This window comes from Symphodus melops (assembly GCF_947650265.1).
Source record: "Symphodus melops genome assembly, chromosome: 5".
NCBI classification, from domain to species: Eukaryota; Metazoa; Chordata; class Actinopteri; order Labriformes; family Labridae; genus Symphodus; species Symphodus melops.
The window spans coordinates 16,543,648-16,559,689 of NC_136695.1; the positions used below are offsets into that span (position 1 = coordinate 16,543,648).

The 16,042-nt window shown below is 39.2% G+C and overlaps 1 protein-coding gene across 2 annotated transcripts in view; it reads right to left on the reverse strand.

The window, feature by feature from the left end:
- col14a1a (collagen, type XIV, alpha 1a) overlaps window positions 1-16,042 on the reverse strand; it is a 114,857-nt gene that overhangs the window by 74,272 nt on the left and 24,543 nt on the right. For both annotated transcript variants that reach the window (XM_079343187.1, XM_079343188.1), the window contains exons 6-14: window positions 3,702-3,857; window positions 3,386-3,505; window positions 2,952-3,116; window positions 2,677-2,841; window positions 2,135-2,286; window positions 1,084-1,213; window positions 719-867; window positions 465-594; window positions 135-274 (exon numbers count right to left, since the gene is read on the reverse strand). In XM_079343187.1, the coding sequence (XP_079199313.1) occupies window positions 135-274; window positions 465-594; window positions 719-867; window positions 1,084-1,213; window positions 2,135-2,286; window positions 2,677-2,841; window positions 2,952-3,116; window positions 3,386-3,505; window positions 3,702-3,857 (1,307 nt within the window). The remainder of the gene's footprint in view (window positions 1-134; window positions 275-464; window positions 595-718; window positions 868-1,083; window positions 1,214-2,134; window positions 2,287-2,676; window positions 2,842-2,951; window positions 3,117-3,385; window positions 3,506-3,701; window positions 3,858-16,042) is intronic.

The window sequence follows — 16,042 nt, forward strand, 5'->3', positions numbered from 1 at the left end:
ACAACAATTATTTTCCTCTTTTTTCAATCCTTCCTTCTGTCTCATCTCATCCAGACATAGACACTCACAGATAGAAATGCTGTTAAGTTATAACATGAACACATACAAAAATTGAACTCAATTGGTTGCAGTACCTCCTTCTCAACGAGTCCATCTGTCTTGATCCACACAACACGGTAACCTTTAACTTCTGTGGGCACTGGGTCCCAGCTGATGTGGGCGGAGTTGTGAGTGATGTCAGAGAGTTGAAGGTTTCTGGGTGGGCTCAGTGGTACTACGAGGACAGAGACCGTGAGAGCAAAATGTTGCGTGTGCTTGGATGTTGTCTGGCTTTTTAGCTTTTGGAGTTTATACCTTTCAAATTTAGAGCTTTTAAATACACTAAATATACAATAGGTGAGGGTTATGGTACCAACGATGTAGAATGAAAATATATGTGTATGAACGAATGTTGATTTTCTTACATGTAGTTTCCTGGTTTGTTACAGGGTCACCGGCTTCCTCTCCATACATCGCATAAACAGTCACAGTGTATTCAGTGTGAGGGATCAACCCATCCAGCTCCAGCTCTGTCACTGCATCTGAAACTCTGACCTGCAGACAAGATGCACAAACACCCACAAATCAGCAATAAAACACTATGGAAATTACAAACCCAATTAGGCAATACTTATCCAACAAATGTGTTCTTTTCTTCTCATTTTCTGTCTTTCCCTACCTCCTTTTCGTCTACGTCTCCCCCATCTGCTGTCAGCGGTGCATACAGCAGCATGTAGCCAGAGACTCTGTCCACGCTGTCCCATCTTGCTTTCATGGTGCTGTGAGTCACATCAAACAGCTGGAGGCCTGTCACTGTGGGAAGGGCCACTGCACACAAGACCACACAGCGACAGAGAAAGCAGACAGTTCAATCAGGAAGGGATCATATAAATGTCCTCTCAGTTGCTTTTAAATTAAGAGAACATATTTGAGTGTTAGCGTTACAACCACTGTGTGGGCTTCCTGGATGCTGGTATCATACAGTATTAGCATTTGTATAAGGTTTTCAGAGTATGTTAGGCATGTGTGAAACATTAAACTTACAGGTTGTTTCTGATCCTCTCAGAGCTTCACTTGCATCGTTTGTGTACACGGCAAACACAGCAAGCTGGTACTCAGTGAGAGAGCTCAGATGCTGTAACACCACTGAAGTCTCTTTGCCGTCCACCACTACCTGGGATGTGGGCGCATAAGTCAGACAAAGAGGGAGACAGAGAGAGAGTCGGGAAAGACAGATGAAAGGGACAGAAAAGAAATACGGGGTGGGGAAATGGATGGGAGAAGAGGGAGGAGTTAGGGCACAAAGAATGGCAGGGAAAATGGAAATTGGGGCAATAGATGGGGGAAGATGGAAATGAAAAATAGAAGAGAGGAAGCGAGAGGAAGGCCGTGCCGCATAGGGAGATTGAAAGAGAATGGTAGAAGAGGAGAAAAGAGTCGATTTATTGATTGGGAGAAAGCACAAATGTCCAAAGCAAAATAATATTTTTTCTCCCTGATCTGAACGGTTGACAGTTGTGATACAGATTAGGTCTGTGCTGAGCCAGCTGGAAGGTTCTCCTGACATTCGGCTCCAGACCATCTGGTCCCTGTAAACCCAGCTGAGCAAAAGATTTAAAGGTTTCTGTGGTCAAATGTTCTGGAAAAAAACCGGCAGGTGCCTGGATCAGCCAGAGTATCATTTCAAGCGAGCCTTCATTACCTGTATGGACGTTCTGGGAAATTCTGAATGGAGGGATGGTAGCCGCAGAGAGGAATATTAGAATATCACCACAAGCATTTCATGGGGAAAAACGGACCAAATATTTGCTTTAAAACCCCAGATAAAGTCGAGAAACAGAGAGTAGCCCAGGCTAAACTTACTTAAAAACCTCAGCATATTTTGTGTTTTTTAAGCTTTTGTTTATCAGTGAACTCTTAAGTGTTTTTACTGCTTGCAGTGACATGTACATTTATTAATTTAATTAAACTTTAATCTAAAGTTATGCATTTGTGTGTAATGAATTGTTTTCTGAGTTTAGTGATGGAAAAACACTATTTCATGACAATAACTTCAATAGTTTTCTCCACAGAATTCCCTCACAGTAAACAGTACCTCCTCTGGTTGTCCTCCCGCAGCAAGGTAATAAACCACTCTGTATTTTTCTACATTTCCGGGGGCGTGGCTCCATGAAATCTGAAAGCTTCGTGCCGTAACCTGTGATGTCACCAGGTCAAACGGTGGCCCCGTCGTCTCTGGTATTTTCTCTGAAGAAACAAATGCAGACAAAAAGGTAACGGAAAAAAGACATCATCAGATGACCTGAAGTCACCTGAAGTGGAAAAACCAACATTCAATGACAATAATAAGTAATGGTTATCATTTCTATTAGGCTTTCTATGAAACCAAAACAACAAACTTTAACTTAGCATTAACTATAACCCTAACCCATCTCTGGCTTCTGAAGCTATTTTATTTGAATATTTTTTTATATTTCAGCCATTTAAAAACACACCAGGAAGAGCTGATGTAATCACACTTTGTTGACTTCAATTTTACTTGCCTATGTTTGCATAAAAATGCTTATCAGATTTATTAAGTATGTTTCCACAAAACTGCAGACTTTCCACTCTCTCTCCCTGTCACACCATCCTTACTCTGCTTTATGTCCTTGTCTTGCTGCACCACTTGTTCACACACAGTTTGGGTCAGTCCCTCCACTATAGAGCTCATGATGTTAAAGTCAGCCACATTGTAGACGTGACTGTTGTGGGGCTCTGAGGCGATGGAGCGCAACTCATTCTCGTCAGCATTCTTCACACCTGAGAAGGTAAGGGCAGATGACCGACTGTAAGCATTTAGGTAGTGTTAGATGAGTGAGAACAAAAGGATCAAAAGAACTTTCTTCACGATGGTGTTGATGTGTTCTCACCAATTGCAAACAGCTCAACTCCAGCATTTCTAAGGCTCCCTGCAGATGGTATGACGTCATCCTGTGACTTCCCGTCTGTGATGAGGATCCCAATCTTAGGTATCCCGACCCGTGAGCCAGATTCAGGCTTGAAGCAGTTCTCCAAGATATAAGTCAATGCAAGGCCTTGAGAAAGAGAGACAGCAAAAAAGGGGAGTTTAAGGAGAAGAGGGATGAAAAAAGCCACAATAAGAGGCAGCAGGTTAATTGGAAAGATTTAGAAGCCAGATAAGTAAGCATAAGAAAACAAGAGGTATAGAGTTAGATGTGGAGGTAGTAAACTTTAACAGCATTTGGAAAGCACAGAGAATGAACATTCAAGAATCTAATAGGAGAGAAGGAGAAAGGTTAGGTGTTGAAAACCAAAAAAAGGTCGTATCGTGGACATCCATCACCTGTGAGGGTGTTTCCTCCCTTGTATGGCAGGTTCTTGACGGCATCAATAACAGCGTCTTTAGTGTAAAAAGCATTTAGATGCCACTCTACCCGGGGATCCCCACTGTACTGAGCCAGACCTAAAACACAAAATAAAGATCTCTTTGTATGATTCATTTATACTTAGCCTGAAATAATTGCAACAAAAAACATCCGAATTCGTGGGCAGATATGAGCAATGTAGCTGGATTCAGGCTATAAATACATTATTCAAACATCAGAAACCAGTATTTATACCCATGGTGTTAGCCATCTGCTCAAGTAGCAGTGACCTACCTATCCTCGTCTTATCTATGCCAACATCAAAGGCATTGACCAGGTTTTCCAAGAACATGCGGACCAGACGGAAGTTGAGGCGACCAATACTCCAGGAGCCATCCACAAGGATAACGATGTCTGCTATGGCCTCAGTGCGACACACAAACTGGTCGGCTACAAGAAGTAGAGGAGAGAAGATGGAGTAACATGAATTCAAACTGATCACTAACCAGGGGTAAACAAACAAGACAGAGGACTATCAACACACAGTAATTGTGTGTCTGTTTATTGTATGAAACAGACACCAAACATCAAAGAGAAAATTAAAAAAGTCAAGTCAAATAGATAAATAAATACAGTGTAATGGAGCAAAAACAAAGACTATCTGAACCTCAGCTAACTGCTATAAGTTCTTACATACATCCTGCATCTCCTCTTTTTATCTTTTTCTCACAAACATGGGCAACACATGATATAAAAATAACATTTCAGCATCTTCCCTTGATCTCACGACCTAGAACATCTTCTTTGTGCACCTACTCTCAGAACAATTATGAAAATAGACTCAGTCACTGCATTTAAAATATGATTACAAAAGGAAATCTACAGCAAAAACCTCCCACCTCAGACTAATGTGAGATATTGGATGTGGGTCAATATTGTAGGTGCAGTTTCACGGACGCACACACGTGCGTGCGGACACACATACACGCGTGCATGCGCACACACACACACACCCTTTTATTGTTTCATTTATCATAATTACATAACTGCTTATCTTGTCATCCTGCTGGCTGTGATTTCCTTTAGAAGAACACATCCACTTAAAGAAAATTCTAAACAGGTCAGATGTGTTTGTCTGGATGGAAAAAGGTGGTGAAAAAGAGTGCTGACTGTAGCACAAGCCAGATTTATACTGTGAATTGTTTTAAATTTAAATATTAAGATATAGCTAACAGAGCGGAGTGATGCGACGCATTGTGAGGGTATTTGTCCATTATTCACATGCTTATTCACATCCTTTTTGAATTAATTAATCCTGCACTTAAAAGCACTTGACAATGTAACATCATCTTTATAACACAAGAGAGAAAGCCTCTATTTCTATCTGCTTTAACAACAGGTTTAATCACAATGTCCTTGACTTGAAACACGACCTTTGATGCTACTGGGCCTCCTATTATGTTACCCTCTTTACAAAAAGTCAACCTTAAGATAATGGAAAATAATGTAAGTTAAAGAGGACGTATTATACCCCTTTTCACCTTTTAAAACAGTCCCCTGTGGTCTACAGTAAATAAAACATCTGTGCTGTGATGTGGTTAAAAAAAATAAAGCAATAGAGGAGGTTTGTGACGCTGTATAAAGCAGCTCTCTCAGATTGTTCCATTTTGGAGCGTGTGTCTCTTTACATCCAATGAGCCCTCCCTGCAGTTCAGAAACAAAGTACTAAATGGGTTTATTTCACATTATGTGGGTCAGAAGACGTTTAAGTTACCCAAATATATATCAAAAAACACAAGTGGATTTGTCATAATATTTCCCCTTTAAGTTGCAATGAGGGGCTACTTTCAGGGATTTTTACGAAAACTCGTCTTACATTTGGCATTTGTCTTGAATCCTCACAATATGAATGACTCTGAATTTGAACATGAACAGGCGGCTAGTGGCCTAAAACAACCCCACATTAAAAGAAATATAGACAGGACTGTGACTAATGACATTCTGGAAATAATTTCCTCGAAAAAGGTAAACATATCATTTACTGCACCAGCTTTGCTATTTGTTGACTCATTTTAGGCCAACAACTATCCAAAGCTTAAAATTCAAAAATGACACATAGTGTAACGATGAGCAAAGCAGGTATTCGTTTCAAGAAGCGTTTATCCAGACAGAGTCTTCTCTCTGCTGTCTGTGTCTGTGTGACTGTTTGAACCATCCATCTGCCGCAGACCGCAGACGGAGAGAAGGAGAGAAGAGGAGACAGCAAAACGTTCAGAGCAAGCTGATGATAATCGTTGGTTTGCAAATGCAAAACATTAAAGGCTGAGATGATATTATAAAATACTCTTCATGTAATGTTTGCCAAGAAGATTGTGAATAGTTCAGATAATATGGTTACAAAGGTCTGATTTGACTTCTAAAAAGGAAGGAGAAGATGAGCTGTAGCCTCGTGAGAGCATTTCAGCGAAGTGGCAAAAGGTTGCGAGATCAAAAAGTGAAGAGATATTTCTTTGTAAAGTTCCTCTCAACAAACAAGTATAGCCTTTCAAGAAACTCAGAGGTTAAATAAAAATAAGAAAGGACCATTACTAGGCACAATAAATAGCTATAAAAAAGATAGTAGCACATGTAAACAGCAACACAAATTGAATAAGAGGCAATTTTATGATCTTTTTTAAAAGGTTGAGATATTCAGGAGGTGATGGTATACTTCTGTAAACAATTCTGCTATTTTGAGAGGCACATGGATGAGGAACTTCATTGTTAAAGAAGGACAGAGTCAGACAAGAAGAGTGGGAACTGAACAATGAGAAAAAAGCAATCAAGACAGATGACAGAGATGTAAACAGAGGATTAGAGGGTCACAAAATGAAGCTAATTACAGATGGCTGGTCATTCCCTCAGTCTTTGATGGCAGTGTGGTGAGAACGTCCTTCAGCCAGGCTGATACTGGTGATTAAAATCCAAACCTGTAATTAGTGTTCCTTTTCCCCTCACATTAGCCCAAACAGTCAGTTAAGTTGTATGTCAAATGTAGGTACTACGTGATATGATAATACATAGATACATAGATTATAGCCATTTATAGCCATTTACTTGTATTTTGAGAAGCCGACAGAGGGGAGTCTTCATGAAAGCTTTGTCTGGTCACAAGTATTGAGTATTGAGCAGTGAGTAATTTTGTGTCTTGACATGCTCAACTCTCAACCTTTTATTTTATTGGGACCAGGCTGTGTGTTTCACACGTGTTTGTGTTCTTGGCATTTTACTCTATTTTCTTACTTTGAAAGTCTTTAAAAAAAAACAAAAAAAACGTTGAAACTTAAGTGTTGTTTTTGCAGGCATTTGCCAAATATGCAGCGGCAAACTTAAACAGATTTGTGTTGAGTATTAAAAGTCAGAGGAAATTATTTAGATTCAGTGCATGCTCTGTTTATTAACTGTGTGGAGTTACCTTGTTAAACACCGACTCTTTAGACCAGTAAGCAACTGATTTTTATTTTCCATTATTTTGGAGAACAACCTACAATCTTGTTTGAGTTACTTCTGCAATCACACTGCAGACTTAATTTACAAAGAGTAGAGCAAAGGAGGACAAAGCAGAGGCCCATCATGTCTGCATGAATCACTTTTTTCTTTTTTCTGCCTGAGAGCAAGACAATGGCTGACTTGTCAAAGGTCCCTTTAACTCTTCTGAACACCATCTGCATTTTCTACTTTCGCAGCTCTTCTCAACTTCGTTCCCTCGCTCTTTGCCTCTCGTCTAACGCCTTCACTGAGGGTCGGAGTGCAGTAACTGGGGAACAGTGGGTTACTGTGTAGGTGTGCACAATGAGGGAGAAAAAAACGGAAGGGAAGACAAAGGAATACATGTAGAAAGAACACGTCAACACAGAGAAGACAAAAGCTTGTACTTTAGGTTTGATAAACTGTTGCAGGTTTACTGATATATTCTGTTGTGCCAAGTCTTCTCTTTGTTTGAGTGTACAGTTTAACCTTTACCTCTCTCCACTTGTCAATGAGATACTGACATTATGACTGACACTAATATTTAAACATGACATTATACTTATAGGATAGGCAAAATCCCTGAGTCCATATTACCATATATTGAACCATTACTAAACAATCATTTAAGTTCCACCATCCACTGACTGTTCAGCATCTTTAATGGTACAAGGACTTTGACTATCTAAAAACATGCTAATGGAATCAAAACTTATACCCATGGTTCACAAAGTATTGCCAGTATGCATAATCTATATTAGTGCAGCAAAATGAACACCAATTTCAAATTTAATGTAAAATAAGCATTGGTGTTACAGGAATGGATTTGTCACAATGGAAACAAGCAATGCTTTTTATGTGTACATTGTACCTGTTTATCAGAGAGTATTATGACCTTATTACTATAAACTACCCTCACATTAATTGCCACCAATTTAGTGGTAATAAAAAGTTTGTTTGTTTTGGGATTCAGGAGAAATATATTGCGAACAGCTAAAGCTAACACTAATTCTCTAATAATCGTTTACAAATCGCACTTTATATATCCATGACACAATAATGAACAAAATACAGCACATCGGTTTTATTTGTCACATCATGAGTGTAGAAAATAATCAAATTAAGTGTATTAGAAGTTATGACAGAGTGACAGCATGTATAAGATGACACTATACCTTAAACATTTTGTTCTCAAGCTAAATTTTCAGATTTGTGTTTCTGTCCCTTGATTGCAAACCTTGAGGATGGCACAGCCACATCTGAACCTTGTTTGCATAAAACCACAAGATTAGCAAATGCACTGCCATGTCTGAACCTTCTTACATGCAGAAGAACTGTTGGACAAGCACCAACCATAATTAGCATGCGAGCATGTGACTAGACAGACTGTCCACCTCTCCATGAGAGAGAGAGAGAGAGAGAGAGAGAGAGAGAGAGAGAGAGAGAGAGAGAGAGAGAGAGAGAGAGAGAGAGCAACCAAAATTTACAACTCAGCCCACAGTGCAGTCGTCAGTGTTGTGGGAAAAAATGTGGCTCCTTGACAATTGAATTAGCTTGTGTGGGAGTTGAGAAATGGGTATTAAAAATGGGAGTGCAACAATGGAAAGCACTGTTGGCGGGCTGCAACTTCTAGCAGAGCAAAGACAGACATGAAGCCACAATGAGGGTGACAGAGGCGTGAGACACAGCTGGGGACTTGAACAGGGAAAAACAGAGAAAACAAGTAGTAAAAGTAGAAGTTAGTAGTACCTATATTTAATGTAGAATTCACAAAGTCCAAGGTTCAAAACACACAAACATTTTGTCAAGAAAGCAGTCCAGAGTAATTAATTCAACATAGAACATTGTCAATATTATCATATTCTCAAGAGGAAACGCACACATTCAAACATATGGATATAGTCAGGAGATTATTGAGTGCATTATACCAAAAGAAGTTAATACAGAAAGTCACACATCCTTAAATCCACACAATTGTCAAATTCAGAAAACGTTTCCACCCTCAGTTTCTTTGTCTCTCTGTTCTCATTAACAGCAGCTCTTTCCTTGCCGTTCTTGATTTATTCCTGACCTCAATTTAGCCAGGGATCAGTGGAGTGTGCTGTCATTTCAATCTCTCTTTAGTTAACTTTTATTTCCCCTGCCACTCTGATTGTGTTTCAGTGTCTGGAATTAACATTGAGTGCTGTTACTGACATCTAGATAGATACAAAGTAGCTGCAACAGTCCCAACATCAGTGAGAACATTTCCATTTTTCTCTCAGTACAAGTTTGATTCCTGTAAGAACCGGCTTTCAGAAGAGCTCTTCACCTCCAAGTGAAGGCTAATTGATTACGCTATAAGTGAATGATGATTCCCAAATAGTTTAACTTCAGTCGATATGTTTGATTTTAATGTATTATTCCACTCTGTCTTAATATACACTTCAGAGACATGATGAAATGATATTATTCAGTAGGTGAACAGCCTCTTTTATGATCACCCCTGGGAGATGTTTTCTCAATATATCATTTTTGATGAATAGTAATAGGATCCCATTCCTGGCCTGCGCTCTATCATTTAGAGCCAAATGTTTCAACATAAGCAATTCCCTGTATATACAGTATATACATGGAGAAAATGTGCACTTCATATCAATAGAGTCTGCTCCCCTCGCCCTTTGTGTGTGGGTGTGCCTGTTAAGTGCTTTACCAAACTGACATGAAAATGTGGACAGTGTTTAAAGAGAAACACACAACAAAAGCCATAATCAAGAGAGAAACTCACTTTGCTCGTTGGTTTTACATATAATTCTACACCTGCTTGACTACATGGGCCACAAAAAGAGACAAATATATGCTATTTTAAACCAAAATACTATGTCTTCACTTCCCAGAGAACAACATGTTTGTTGGAGGTTCTTAACATGCAGATGTTCAGAGCATTTACTGAAAATAAAAGCCAAACGTGAACATTCACATTTTTGAGACGCCACAATCTGCGTCCACCCCTGTGGCTATGATGAAGGGGAACTGGACAAATCCTCAATGGAAAGGATGGTTACCTTTCCTATTTCTGAACAATCTGCAGACAACTTGTTTATATAATAATGCAAGAAAGCAAGCTGAATGTACATACAGCCATTTTGGACATGTCAGAAGACTTTTACCAAGTGTCACTGTTGTTTTTATTGATATAGTCCAGAGATTAGATAATAATTCACATTTCTATTTGTATATGTCCTTTAATTTGAGATTGTCTTTAGAGAGAATAAGTGGTGTGTGCCTCAAATTCTGCTTGATCATACTTAACTATTAGTCATTAGTAATGATGAAGATTGTGAATAAAAATGCTCAGACCGTCAGTAAAATTAAAAAATCTGTAAGTTCATGATACAGGGTAACTGATTTATGCTAAAAAAAATTATAGTATTTAAATTAAACCCAAGAAGAGCTTGAAAAGAGATCCTGACAATTGAAATGATTAAATCACCAGCTAAAAGGGTAACAGGAAACACCTCAAAGTTTCAGCTTCATTCTCAAGGTTTAAAGGGATACTTCAGCCATTTGCATGAAGCTGTGTATCATTAGAAACATGGTAGTAGAGTTGAATGGTCGTGAATCCAACCCTCATTTTGCCCTGAGACGAGAAAAATATGTTTTTCTTTGCTTGAAAGTTTTCTTCATGTGATGCAAAAAGCGTCATATTGCATCACATGAAGAAAACTTCTCGTCTTCTCATTTTTCTCGTCTCAGGGCAAAATGAGGGTTGGATTCACGACCATTCAACTCTACTACCATGTTTCTAATGATACAAAGCTTCATGCAAATGGGTGAAGTATCCCTTTAATTCTGCTTGAGCATCAGAGAGCTGTTACAGCTCAGGTACAGAAGGCTTTCCTCTACAGAAAAGACACAGGTTGGACACATGGGGGCTAACTTATTCAATCATGAGACAGGCAGCAGATTGATACACCTGTCGTTTGCACAGTGGCCCTCAGAGCAGCTCAGACAAACTCAGCCAGGCACAAACATTCATATTCATCTGCGAGTCCTGTGGGCTTTTGTGAGAGGGGGTGTGTGTGTGTGTGTGTGTGTGTGTATGTGTGTGTGTGTGTGTGTGTGTGTGTGTGTGTGTGTGTGTCCATGTGTCAGTAGTGTTACCCATGTGGTTTTAAGGTGTAATCCGACAGCTGTTTATAGGCAGTTTGCATCGTTCCACCAGAGACCTTTCCCCCTGCTTGGCCTCCTGATCTTTAATCCACCGTCTTGTTCTGCTTGACTGATCACAAAGACGTTCTGACAACACAGACTCTATATGTATGCTGAACACAGCACATGGTGCTGAAACCTGTCTGTCTCTCGCTCCATCTCTACCTGTCTCTGTTTGCCTTGCTCTTTCTTCTTTTCACTTTGTTTATCTCCCTTCTAATCTTTCTGTCTGGCATGCACAGACACACACACACACACACACACACACACACACACACACACACACACACACACACACACACACACACACACACATACACGCACACACACACAAATTCACTTGTTGAACTTTTCAAATTTCAAAGTTGAGTCCCTCTTATCACATCTGGTTATCTTTTAGCTCCGTGCACACATTGTAAGAAGCTTGGAAGTGGGTGTGTCTCTGTAAAAGGCTGTTTAATAAAATACTGGGTTACTTATTAATTACGCAGCAGGGTCAGTTTGTCTACCAGCCCACCGCTTTTCTGTCTCCCTACTGTTTCCTTATCTAGCTTTAAGTTGGTCTGAATGAAGTATGAGAAGATGTTTGATTAACCGATACGTTTTTCAGCCCAAGGAAAGATATATGGCAAACATGTCTGTGGTGCAGTCAGGACAATGTTAAGAGGATTAAAACCTACAATTGTTCCTATAAGTATAACAAACACCACAGTCCAATACATAGATTCAAATTATTTGCCAATATTGCAATGCCGTGTCTCCTTTAAAAAACCCCAACTTCTCAATTTCTTAGTGAGCATCTCTTCAAAATGTGAATATTGTTCATTTAGCAGCATAGCAAGCATGTCATTTCAAGCAACAGTTCAAAGGTCTAGTGTGCTTTCTTAATAGCTTAGTGTCAACTGTTGGAATTCAAAGAAGGTGGTAAATAGGAGGACGTGATGGAAAGGAAAAAGAGCTGCAAAGACCAAAGAGTTGAACAATAGTGAGGCTGTATAACATATAAAAACATAAAACGCAGGTTAAAAAAAAAAAAAAAAGAAGAGAAGAGAGGCAAAATACATTGAAGCGATATAGAGGAGACGTATGATGTTTGACCATATAATGCCATAGCATTGTTTATTGCTCATAGATTTCTTGTTGTATGTACTTCCTGTTTGGTTTATTAAACCTGTAGTGGACTTAGCTCACATCATATCCAAAGATCTGTAAAGTGTCCTATAACTTCCATGTGTGACCATGAAAAGGGAGGTAAGGATGGGGGGACAATTAGGGAGGAAGTGGACGCTAATTGTTCTAATTAACCTCTGCACTTAAGAAGTCCTTGCCCGTAATGACTAAACTGCCATTAGCATTAGCACATTTGCACACTCACTCACTCACACACACACACACACACACACACACACACACACACACACTTGTTAACCATCGTCAAACAATTACCTCAACTCATCCATGACCCTCCTCTCACTTAATCGAGGACAAGGACAGAAATCTGGCTAGCACAGAGACCACGCACACATGTCCAAGTCAGCAATGACTGATCTCCTGCAAAGTCTCTGATGACACATCCAAGATTTTTTTTTAGCTCCTATCAACGGGAATAATTCAAAGACTGGCAACTTTCCAAAACAAAATGTAAAACACAACTCACAAATGATGGAAAAACCGTTGGAGAGACAAATGGAAATGAAATGCTCATTACTGGCGTTTCTCTTTGTCGCCTCACTTTTTATGTGGGCTTGTTTTAATTCTTTCTCTTTGAGTACCTTTTCTGAACACTCTCCTTAGTTTGCCCTTCACACACTACACATCTCGCATCGTCAGTGAATCACATTCACAACATCAATTTAACGTTTCTTGGAGCTTTTTCTGCTTTTCGGCCATGACATACATCTCTGGCTCTTTTTACTCGTAAAGGGAAAGAAATGATGTAATGTTAAGAGGCAGTTGAAGGAACTGACAGCATCATTCCCAAGTTATTTTGTATCCTGAACATACGCAAATTGACAGCATGATTTCACTGTATTTGTATACTTTTATTTGTAGGACCTGTTTTGGCCTCCTTACTTGGTTTCTTTGTACATTTGTCGACCAATACTGACACATCTCTGGTCAAAAATCTTGGACATCTTCAGGAGCCACAAAGCATCACACTGACAGAACTTTAAGGTTAGGAATTAAAATATTTATAGCACAAATGCAAAACTACAGAGGAAGTGTGGAGCTGGTAATTGTGGAAGCTAATAGGCTAATAAATAAAGCAACACACACATAAAGATCTGCACGTATAACACACAGGCACAAAGATGGAGAGATTTAGACTAAATTAATCTTAAAGCTGGGAATTAGTGAGGTGATAACACACACACTCACCCACACACACACACACACACACCTTGCTAGAGAGTGCCAAAGCTGACATTAATGCTAATGTTATGAATTAAAGTTGGCTATAAATACAGAGACCTCTCTTACTCTTGAGGTGAGTGTTTGTTAGCCTCTGCAGGTGTGATGGATACTAGAGGACTCTCTGCCCCTTCTCACCATCAGAGAGCTGAATGTCAACAGAATCTCATTGGCCTCCAGTTCAACTTTAACTGTCTGTCCCTCGGGTTCAATCTGTGTGTCTGCTCGTCTGAGCTCTGGTTTAAAGCCTCCGTTAGAGAGGGAGGAAGGCAACTCTCCAGACACGTCAAGTGTATTGAAAAAGGTAAAACAGTAGTAAGGGAATAGATTTGAAAATCTTCAGAACCATTTTAAAAATGTCTGCAACTTAAATGTGTTGTGTTTTAATAGAAGTTAAAAGCACGTAGATTATGTTTTGTTAAAGTTGGCCCTGTAACTAGCTACAATGAATGGTTGGATTTAGGAATGTCAGGAATTTTCTATTATACCAAACTATTTTATTAATAGTTTAGGAGCTATTCCGACAAAAGAGCTGTACGCTTTGATAAAGAGAAACCAGTGATGACCAAAAGTATCTGTTACGATCTTTACTGTCTGGAGGCCAACAACAATCTGTTATACTACTGGAGGCTACTGACCCACATTTGTCGCAAATGATTTCATGAACACACCAACAGTACAATACAATAACACACACACACACACACACACACACACACACACACACACACACACACACACACAAACCCTCTGATTTAAACTTTTGCAGCTGTACAAATAATGGGTTTTATTTTTGAGAAAACATTATTTAGGGCAAATTTCCAATGAAAATATATCACTGTCTTTTCTGAGAGCCACTAATGGATTTGTTCTGGCTTTGATAAGAAGGGCACATTTACTTATTGTCATTGGCTGCATGACTGCTTTGCTGGCTTTATTTTAAAACATGGATAAAATCATCAGCAGTTGCTTGTCATAAAACAGATCATGAAACCCAAATCTGTTTTGAAATGATTGTGTGAAGGGAAAAAAGATAATGTTTTCAAGTAATGCAATTACAAGACATTTTAAATCATGACAACATAGATAGGCGACTAAGATAATATAACAAAACTTCAATTTCTTCAACTTAAATGACAAAATGTGTTGTTTTTTTTGTGCTTCTCATAATGCATTTCGGACCCATCAATACTATGGTTAACAAAATGTAACCTTTTAGATCACATTACCCTGTTTTATTTTGCACCTACAAGGAACTAACAGTATTTCACAAATTATAGGGAATATATTTTTTTTTATTCTTGCATTGACATCCAAAAATATTTTCTTAAACTACAAATTACAATAACACAACTTTAATCAGAAGAGCTGAGATTCAAGGTTCAGTTGTTACCGATTCACAGGCCTCTATTACTTCAGTTTAAGTGGCTGCCTTTGTTCCCTTGACGGCAATGGCACAAAAGATTGCATTGTCTTTGTTTATACAAGTCAATTTTAGTTCAACTTTAGTTCAATAGGTTAGTCCAAAATCACAAAAACTATAATTTGCTCCAGGAGGCTTGACACTCTTTGCAGCATACAGCAACCTCTTCCAATTAGACACTTGATTCGTGAGAGAGAGAAACACAGTAATACATTATTAACATAGGAAACAATTAAAATAACTCACAGAGGGCAACAGAGGAATTATTGTTTTTCTAGGAAAGATTAACGTACAAAAGATAAAGACATATTCAAAGTATTTCAAGTAATCGTAAACAAATACCACAAAGATCAGCGTGTAAAACTACTGTGAAGAACTTAGAGCCAGGATAGTGTGGAGAAACTTCAGGTGTTGTCATCGGAAGGACGTGAAACTGAACAATCTTCTCTACACTATGGAGACCATGTGAGACCATTGCACAGTCCAAATGTACTTTAGCTCTTAACACTGTTATTTACAGCTAGCTTCTGTCCTGGCACAGAAAATGTACTGTAATCTTTCTTATAACTAATACAATCCTCTAACCCCACTGTGTTTGTTTCTGTACCCATGTCTTCAAATTGTGTCACTCAGGCCTCTCTGGACCATCAGCTGTCCTGAGCTCTGAATCTCTCTCTCCTGGCTGCTGGTGCCTCAAGCAGGCTTTGATTTGGGTTATCAGCCCTAAGGTGATTTAGACTCTGTTTTCTCCCTCTCCTCGGTTTGCATGTAGACCTGTCTCTCTGCCTCTGTTTCCCCTGTCAGTGTGAATGCTGGAATTGCCTCTCCTGTGGTTGCCTGTCATCATTCCAGGTCTCCATAGTGGAGACAAAGTTGTGTGGTTTCAAGTCCTTCTTCTAGACTGGAAAAAAGGTTATGTATTTTTGTAGGCCAACCCGGAAGTAACATCGCCATGGGTTCAAACGTGAATTCGCCTTTGGATTTTTGCATTGGATCTTGGATGATTGCAGAAAATAAGCTCTATGGCAAACACACGTTTCTGATGCGTAGCTGTGTTGTGCAACAGGATAATCTTTACAGATGAACACCACTCATATGAAGT